The sequence below is a fragment of the Brachionichthys hirsutus genome, chromosome 19 (assembly GCF_040956055.1).
Source record: "Brachionichthys hirsutus isolate HB-005 chromosome 19, CSIRO-AGI_Bhir_v1, whole genome shotgun sequence".
Classification (NCBI taxonomy): domain Eukaryota; kingdom Metazoa; phylum Chordata; class Actinopteri; order Lophiiformes; family Brachionichthyidae; genus Brachionichthys; species Brachionichthys hirsutus.
Window position 1 is genome coordinate 8,065,403 of NC_090915.1, and position 9,600 is coordinate 8,075,002.

Sequence of the window (9,600 nt, forward strand, 5' to 3'; positions counted from 1 at the left end):
CAGAGGCCGCTTTGATTTCCCACGGTTTGGGATGTATGAGGCATCATCTGGTGGGGAGAGTTCCTCCCTCACAGGGATAGCGAGGTTCTTCCAGGGTGGAGGTGACCACTGGTATCGCCTGTTTGTCCCACTCTCCCTGGAGATGACGTATAATGGGGATGAACATTTGGTATGCCTGCATCTTGATGTTGAGATGGCAGCATCTACCGGCGCAATATATCAAAAGCTAAATATGATCAACTTTATTTTCTTTTTTTGTGGGGTTGAGAGTATTTTATAGTGACGACTTTAATTTAAGATTTAAAATATTTCTTTTTCACAAGACCCATGTCTAAAACATATCAGTAGCAGTGTGTGTGAAATTATCACCTCAATGTGTTGCCAGTTGATCGAACAATTATTTCCTTCTTGTGAGGTTGTTGATAATTAACATCAACTCTGACTAAAAATAAATGACCATGCCTATCCATATTGCAAGTTAACAAGCGGTCCTTCAACTACTCCCATCTGCTGTCTGAACTGGTTTAATTGGTGGTTAAACTTGCATGCTCGAGTCGGGACTTACAGGAAAGAGAGTCACACTCGACTGGTTGCAGTGCATGGATACGGGAGCTGTGCTGTAAAGAGAGTTCAGCACTTCTCCAGTGAACGAGTCCCACTGTATCTGAGAAAACTGCTCCGTCACACCGACATCGCCACACACACACTGGTCGTTTCCATGGAACCTGGAGGGAAAGGAGGGAGATGGAAGGAAAGCCAGTCGGGTGGGGATGCAGATTGCGATGAGGGAAGCGGAACAGTTTAAATGGCAGTATTAGAATTAACAATAGGAGAAAAGAAAAGGTCACTTTCAGAGAGGAAAATGGTTTTTCAGATTAAATAAAGGCGTAATCAGTCGGAAAAAGAGAATGAAGGATGCAGCTAACATAAAAAAAAAATATGATTTGAGAGAGAAACAGATGGCTTGCATCTGGGCTACCTGTTAATGAAGGTGAAGAATTTCTGCAGGTACCCCTTGTCAACGTGGGTCTTGCAGAGCTCCAGCTTAGTTCGAGGGTAGTAGTGGATGTAGTTAACACACATTTCCTCCATGATCCCAAATCCTCCCTGAACAAACAAAAGAATATGGGTGAGATGGGGAAGAAGGTGTACATATATAGCATGAAGGGTCGGCAGATTGGAGGATTACGGTGAGACTGAAGACAAAGGATGAAGAGGGATTGGTGAAAGTACAACTCCTGCTGTGGTTGACTAATCAATATAAAATATGCATTGAGCGGGTGATGCTCACCACAGTAGGCTTGCTCCTATCTTCTGTGTTGTAAGTGCATTTTGTTATGAGGACATCACCCTGCAGGATCAAGAATAAACACACCAGCAGCTCATTGCTTTTCAAGGTGAGCCCCAAAGAACAAAAGATGGTTCGGCTGCTATCGTTCTATAGTCTCCTGAGAATGATAGCACTGATTTTAAATGAAATTAGCATTTCCTATAAACCCCTTATACAACAGAGAGAAAACAAGCAGTGGAAATGAAAAGATCCATTTTGAAATCGACTTTATACTCACAGGCAAAACATTAACCATTTTCCTTAGGACCCGGATTGTCTATAAGCAAGAAGAGAAAGCAAATACAGAATGTTCAACACTGAAGATAATAAATGAATGTATACACAGAATAAGAGTAAGATCTTAATAGTGGTTCGGCAAATTCATTTTATTTATATAGCGCCAGATCATAACAGAAAGTCATCTCAAGGCACTTTACAGAATTAGCAGGGAAAGACCTGCAGGGAAAGACAGAACCCAACTTGACCCACAAGAGCAAGAACTTTGGAGACGGAGGCAGGTAAAAACTTCCTTGACAGCAATAGGGTGGAATTTTCAAAAGATTAGACTTTACAGCCCATTTTCTTTTTCTTTTTTTCCCCAGGCCCTGAAAAGGCTGTCTTTCCATTAACAAAGTGCAACAAAACTTTACAGTTGTAAATTGTTTTATTTTATTGTTGTAAATATTCCCCTTCACAACTTTCATTTTATCTGTTTCTCTGGCATTTATAAAAAACCACAAGTAGATTTCCATTGAAATTAATGAAATATACTTTATATTTTCTTTAGCTTTTGGAGATAAGACTTATTTCACCATTTTTTGTCTATTATGGACTTTATTCCAATTTGGTGGAAGGACTGGAATTTCCAAGATACTTGTTGAAAATATTCTTTTTCCCTGTGGCACAGAGGGTTAGGGTTAGGGTTAATATGAGATAAAATGCACAAATCTGGATCTCTGCATTCCGCTTCTCTCTACACTTAAGCCGGCTGTTTCTCACCTGGTAGTGTGTACTGAAATGCTTGTCCTCCTGTACCACTTCCAGCTCTTTGCCTCCCCTCACCAAAACTGTCCTCACCCCACGGCCCGCCAGGTGCGTGTGCAGCTGGGATGCAAAAATATAGATTCCCCCCGGAGGCAAAGCCTAGACTGACAAAAGGGCAGATAGACAGCTTGTGCTTTGCAGACCAAAACTTAAATGATTGAAATATGAAAGACAGCAGCAGTCCGACGTTTGGACACACGTTCCAAAGGCTTGTGGCAGTCTTAACCCTGGAGAACCCAAGAACCATTTTTATACCCTTTGGATAGCAGTAACCAACAGCAGCCAAATCTGACCCTGTGAGTTCTCCAGGGTTAAATGTTTGCCCAGCATTCTTAACAATCTAACTATAAATAATGATAACAATAATGATGATGCCATTTTGTTTGTGTTCACACCGTCTGAGTGCACTTGGAGCTGCAGTATCCGCTGAGGTCGAAGGTGTGTTGTTTGGGTGGTATGGCCATAACAGGAGTGTAGACGAGGCCGAGCTCCACAATTCCAGCATCGTACCGCCTCAGACTAGGAGTGTAAAACAGCCGTATCCCTGATGAGTCACGACGGCCTGATGGAATATTACAATATTTTACATGCAATCAAATTTCTCAAACAACGTGAAGTCAAGTCAGGATATAGTTATAGTGTCACAGAAAGTTAACACATGTGTTCCGTACAATCCTGGCGAATGCATACTGCAGCATTTTGAATTTATCTGAGGTTATTTTGAACAGAAAGACAACGCTGCGTTGCAATCATTCAGCCCAACAATTAAAAAAGTGGGGGGGGTAATATGTTGAAAATAAAAAAGATGTATGCATATGGTGAGTTCAGATCAGGAAGAGATGAGCGTCTGCAGTGACTCACAGAGGTGATATCAAATGTTATATCTGAAAACTAGGACAGATAAGGCTCGCTCTAATCAGGAAGAGCATGGAGAATCCTGCTGCTTGATTATCTGTGTGTGTGTGTGTGGGTGTGCACAAAAAAAAAAAAAAGCATGTAGCTATATGCTCAGATTCAAGTGTGTGTGTGCATGTGAACTTCAGGTACCAGATATAAGGAGAGGGTTGTGGTAATGGACCTCAAGGCGAATGAACTTCGAGGAACGTGGTCCACCTATCGGCACACCTGCATCAGGAGGATAGTAAAACGCCTGGAAGCAAACACACACACAAACATACATGTATTATGCACAGCTGCATGTCATACAAATGCTTTAAAACTGTTGAGTCTTTTTGCAACTTGCTCATGAAATGCAAAAGTCAGGTGCATTTTTGCATTTAAACAAAGATATTTCTTTGGATACTTTCATTCATTAAACCGTTGAAGTGTTTCAATGAAAAAGATCAAACTATAAAATCACACTGTGACCTTTCTGAAAACGTCCTTGTTAGAGGATGCCAAATACACACACATACACATACACAGACCCTGGACCCCTGCGCAAACACTTTCCCATAAAGTGTTGAAAGACGTGGACTTGCTGGAGTCTTGATAGGTTTTACTAAAAATTTCCAAACGAGAACATTTCATTTCACTCACAGCAGGATGTCTTAACCATCGACTACGAATCCACCTGAAGGCAGCGCCTCGTGCTTTAAGATACCCCTCCTTCATCAAAGTGGTCTCTGCATGTGTGTCTCACAAATTCCAAACCTTATGTAAGAATATAGCAGCAGCAGAATATAAGACTGAGCAAGATGTTAAACTATTATGGTAGGATTTCAGTTCATCGTCATTCGTCAGTGCCTTCATTTCACAAGGAGGACATCATGAGACACATTTGCTGATACTTAGAATTTGTAAAGGCAGAAATCACTGCTGCTGTCATGTCATAACAGGTAAAACCAGCAGGGGCTTTCTTTCTCCCCATCATGCACCTCTCTATTTTTTGCTGGCAACCTCTCCATTCATGCTACGATGGTGTCAAGAATTATTGCTGTTCTCCCTCTCTCTCATTTTATGTTTCTTGTCGGGCAAGGCCAGGCTCGCCTTCTGTGGTGCAGGGAGGGGGGAGGGGGGGGGGGATGAAACGGCGGCGTGAGAGGTGATGAAAGAGGCCTGAATATTTCCCACCTAATCTTGTCTTCACCGCTCACGGCTCAGAGAAGGCATCCTGCTTGTTTTTTGTTTAGCTGGCAGATAATCCAATCAGAGAGGGGCCAGCAGGGAGCCAAGCAGAGAAACATGGTGACAGGCGCTCTGCCCTCTTTGCTTTATGTGTTTCAGAGGCAACTTGCTTCCACGCTTGGTCAGCCCACTTGTTGGTCGCCATGGTGCATAAGTCTAATTTATAAATGACTGACTGACTAGTTGACGTGAATACTTCAGTTCGAGGTTACTGTAAGAAAGGTAAACTTTTAGCAGGATGACATGTTTGAGGAGATCCAAAAAGATTGTCAGATACGATGCCACCTCTTGGATTCATCTCATGCCGTGCTTAATTTTGTGCAAATGTGTGTTTTCATGTTTCTGTTGGCCAGATTTGTGAATATTTGCATCTGACTGTGCTTCCCACACACGCGGACGCTCTCCAAGCTCAAGATAGATTTGTGCTGCATGTAGGATCACATTTACAAGGTTTTCTGTTCACAGTCTTAGGCTCTGATATTACTCGCGTAGGAGATCTTATTCCAACTCTTTAAAAAAAAAAAGTTAGACACATTTTATGTGTTGCAAATTGTTCATGTTTATGACACAAATTAAATTTTATTTTATTTTGTTAATGGAAGGATCCTACTGAGGATGAAAGTGAGAGGATGTGGGTGGGTGTCCTTTTCCCATCATACCTCGGCTCCCATAGCCCAAGCAGCAAGAACATGGCGGCAGAAGTTGAGCTGGTTCGGCTTCATCTTGTCGTCACAGGAGCCGCTGTACTCTGGAATATTGAGGATATCCGGAAAACATTCGAAGACTTCGATGTGGTGTACAATGGCCTCGTTACCTGGAGTTATTGCCGACTCGTACTGAGAGACACAAAAAGACATGGGAATAGAAACAGGGGGGAAATAAAGATTTTTCTTAATATGCTACTTCTATATATATTCAAATAATCGCAACATAATTTACTGGGATTCATTTAATTTAACACACTATACAACAATTCCCATATCTGATTCTGAATTTGTACTGTTCACATTTTATATAGTTAAATACACCAGATGTGTATCTATGAAGAAAAAAGTATGGATGAAATTTTTTGGTTGTGCTGTTGAATTGTGTGAATAATGTTTTCTTCTTTATAACCATAGCTGCTTGTGCATGCTCATCTAAAGCACTCACCCTGTCAGGTGCAAATTAATTCTTTGTTAAGTGTTTTCATTTTTAAGGTCGTTTATACCATAATAATATGGTTCTTGGGCATGTTTTCAGGAAGCTTCTTTATGAAGCACCAGTAAGTGGTCTCTTGATTTGGTATGATGACATTTGGTGCCAAGACATCCAGTGTCAGCGAATCGGGAGGCAGCGTAGGCGAGGGCGTGTTTGGGCGCAGCATCAGCACTCTCTGCAATCCGGTGTGCACCCGGGACAGGTCGAGTAGCTCCAGTGAGGGAAGCGGTTGATCCAAGAAGCCGTAGATGATGTGCACAGTTCCCTCCTGGTGCAGCGAAAACAGACAGGGAAAAGAAAAAGCACAGAGAACTTTTCATTACGTTGTCATAGTGATGGTCACTAGTAGTGGCTGCAGCTCTACAGGTCTGGAATGGTACCATGGTAACTATAATCGTTGATAATGAATACTTCAGTACTATATGCCCTCATCATCAGTCGCATTGCATGCACTAATGAGCAGAGCGCCAGTCTACTGTGTCGTATGTTACCGCGTTATCTTCTTCTCACCATCTGTAAACTATCAAGTTCGATCAGTTCTTCATATGTGTGGACACGAATGAAGGTTAACAATGATTTTAAAAAATTCCGTCGTGTTCACGTGATTCGGGAAGTGAAAAATTCATGATAGCATGAACCAATCAAAGATTGGTCTACGTCCTACGCAGTGCATGAGACAGACTTTTCACACCTGGATGAGGTAGTCTCTGGGATCACAGGTACTGAACGGCCTCTTGAAGAGCAGATAGTATCCATCAGGCTTCTGCTTGGCTTCGATCAACTCGTAGTCTTGTTGGCTGTCCAGTGAAACATGGCCTTTGCTGTCGCTCCACGCATCCTGAAGGTCAAGATACACAATACCTTTGAAGGTGTGCAATAAACGACAGTCAGCAAAACAATGTACCGGTATGCGTCATTACGTTTCCTCATGGGTGAAATTTGGGTGAGATTTGAAAATAGAGCTTTTTTTAATTGTGTATTTGATTAATTTAAGGCAAAAACTCATTCCTGTTTTGACACAATTATGCTTTGCTTTTGTAGAGTTGATTTTTACATCCGCCGAGACGGAGGTTTGGCAATTGCCATGTTTGTCCGTCCATCCGCCCGTCTATATGTTAAGCAAGATAAATCTAAATTTTACGGATCTTGATCTTCAGGGAACTTCTTTATCAGAGAATGTTGGGAATGTTACCAGGAACAGATTAATGTTAATGTTACTAGGGTGGGGATCACTATCCCGAATGTCATCTGGATCTGATCCAGAATGAGGTCAGGAAAAAATATAAAATGTTAATTTAAAAACTCCATTTATGGATTTAAAAATCAGTTAGAAATACACATAAACTCTGATTCACTTTTATTTTTCACGATTGGTGTAACAAGAACAATTTAGAACCTTTTGGTGATGATCCAGATCACAATGTGAATGGTTTAAATCTAATTATGAGTGGAACGAGCTGCTCGGCGGAGGTCCGCGCTCCATGAGTTAATACATTAATTTGTGAATTGTGTTTGATTTAATTGAAAGAAATGAGTCAACTTGGTGGTCCCTGATCCCAGCCCAGCATGAGTAACTCCTCCTCTCTGCCAGGAGGCTTTGGAACAACTCAGTCTATCTGCTCCTGCTATACGTTCCTCACATTCTCATCTGGCAGATAGCACCAAAGATCTCTGTTTATTTCTGTCTCCCTCTCTGCCCCTCTTATGTAACTGTTCTTCACAAATCACAAGGATTCTGAGTCCAACAAATGTGAAAATACATGCAGTATATATAGAATAAAACAAATAAAAAGGTGGGCAGTAGGCCGAAGCAGTCTGCGTTATTTTTCTGTGCACAGAACATGAGCTCTACCGAGGATTGTGAGGCAATGTTGTTTGCTGTTTAAGTTTTGGTTCTAGTTAAAGTTAGAAAGTGGTTTTTCAAGTGTGCAACATTCTGTTTCAGCTTTCAGTGTAGTTGGAATGTCTATTTGGTTACGCTAAACATGCCCCTGTATTTTTACTGGATCTTTTAGCAATGCAATCCAATGCTATGACTCTGCAGACTGGGCAGAGAGCTCCCCTGAAATGCATTTAGCATTGGCTAAAAATATGCTTCACTTGGTGTAAGGATCTCTGCTGTGAGTGGCCAGCTGCTAATCCTTAGGTTTCATACATACTAGTTCACTGGATGTGACTGGATGTATTTTAAGGCTGATTGTTGAAAAATGCTAAAACAAAATGTTCTCCTAATGTCTTCCAGGACTGTGAAAAAAAAAAAGCCTAGTTATTACTCCGCCAAGGCGGTTAGCAAAATAACTCAAAAAGGTACGGATGGAATCGAATTGGGAATGTCACACTAGTGTTGTTTTTACCCTACAGTATTTGAATTGCTTGTTTTAATTTACTATCCTTTTTTTTGGACCCTGCAACAGAAATGTTTCTGTCGTTGTTTCTAATGTATTCAATGTTAGCAGGAACAGATGCTTACTTTGCAATTTATTCACCCCCCCCCCCCCCCCCCCAATTGTTTTTTTTTTCAGTTGTAATTACTAATCATTCTGCTTCCAGGTTTTAATTCAAAAAATCCTATAAATAAATGCCAATTAAAAGGAACATGAATGGGATTTTTAAAGCAATATCAATGCATACGGACATTTTCAGCTAAATAGACCTTAGTGTAGGATGTTTGTGGAAAACATGAAGCATTTTACACATTTTAATCAGCACAGCACAGCACATTCAATTTATATATATATATGATAATATCTCCCAATGATTCACAGATGAACTTATTATATTAATGAAGTCTGAATAATTTCCAATTAGCTGTCACTTTGTGAAGATGTGATTGGAAAGAAATCTCTCGCCCTCGAGACCAAAGACAGATGAGGATCACAAAGACATAAGGATAGAGCCGCCCCTCATGCATGAATTTTACAATCTAAAGTGTGAACGTTACACTTCCTGTTTAGAAACTGGATCAATAACCTCATCTTTTTAGGAGGAAGCTTTGTGTCAATTTGACTTTGTATAAATTTAACTCCCCATTTTCTTAAAAATGTAAATCAGTTGAAAGATTTTACATATTTCATTGCTGCCTACCCCAAAGTAGCTTTTAGTTCCTGTGTTCCAGAGCACCACCAGGTCGGCGTTGGTCAGCTCCCCACGGTCAGACATGCCCAGGAAGATGCCATGCTTTAGGTCTGCAGCCCTCAGCTCCATGTAAACCTCCTGGTTGGGGTAGCTGATGTTCCAGGCCAGCTGCAGCTCCCCCAGTGGGTCAAGAGGAACCCGAAAGGGCATGGGAAGAGGTGGGAGATGTTTGGACAGGTTCGATTTTAGACTGGCGACGTCAATGGCTTTGTTGGGTGCCTGATATGAAGCCACCAAAATGACCATGAGCGCAGCCAGGGCGGTGAAGTACATGATGGTGATGTCCTGAAGGCGAAGGGTCTTATTGTAGATTCTCATTGCCGCAATGACGGAGCAATCAGCGGCAGGTCACGGAATATTTTATTCTCTGTAGGTTGTCCTCGGTATCTCAAGACAGACCTGATCTTGAGTTAAGTCTACAAAGCTTGCTCAGTTTTACGACAGAGGTTTGAATCCCCAAATGGAAACTCGGACCGTCTCCCTTTGCCTTGTCAGCTCTGCTTTGCGCTGTATGTCCCACCCGGCGGTCAGGTTGCTTATTCTTTTCTTCCCATGTTTTCTATACTCTTTAGGTCCTTCTTTCCTAAAGCCCTTGACTTTCTTTTGAGGACAACTGACTTCTCTGATTCCCAGTCCTTCTGGGTGCTGTCTCTTTCCTCTGAGTAAATGCTCGATCTCAATCCCCTCCCTGTTTTTGTTGTTGTTGGGGGGGTGTTTTTTTTTTGGGAGATACTCCTCCTTTTCTGAGTTGTCTGTTTTTGTCC

General features: G+C 41.6%; 1 protein-coding gene across 1 annotated transcript; it reads right to left on the reverse strand.

The window, feature by feature from the left end:
• Nucleotides 1-43: 43 nt before the first annotated feature.
• dbh (dopamine beta-hydroxylase (dopamine beta-monooxygenase)) lies at nt 44-9,154 on the reverse strand. Its single transcript, XM_068753291.1, has 12 exons — nt 8,786-9,154; nt 6,393-6,539; nt 5,712-5,969; nt 5,161-5,337; nt 3,422-3,524; nt 2,770-2,936; nt 2,330-2,473; nt 1,569-1,607; nt 1,292-1,351; nt 980-1,107; nt 566-725; nt 44-136 (listed from the first exon to the last, which is right to left on the reverse strand). Exons 1-12 carry the CDS (start codon nt 9,152-9,154, stop codon nt 44-46), a joined length of 1,845 nt encoding a protein of 614 aa, XP_068609392.1.
• Nucleotides 9,155-9,600: the final 446 nt, after the last annotated feature.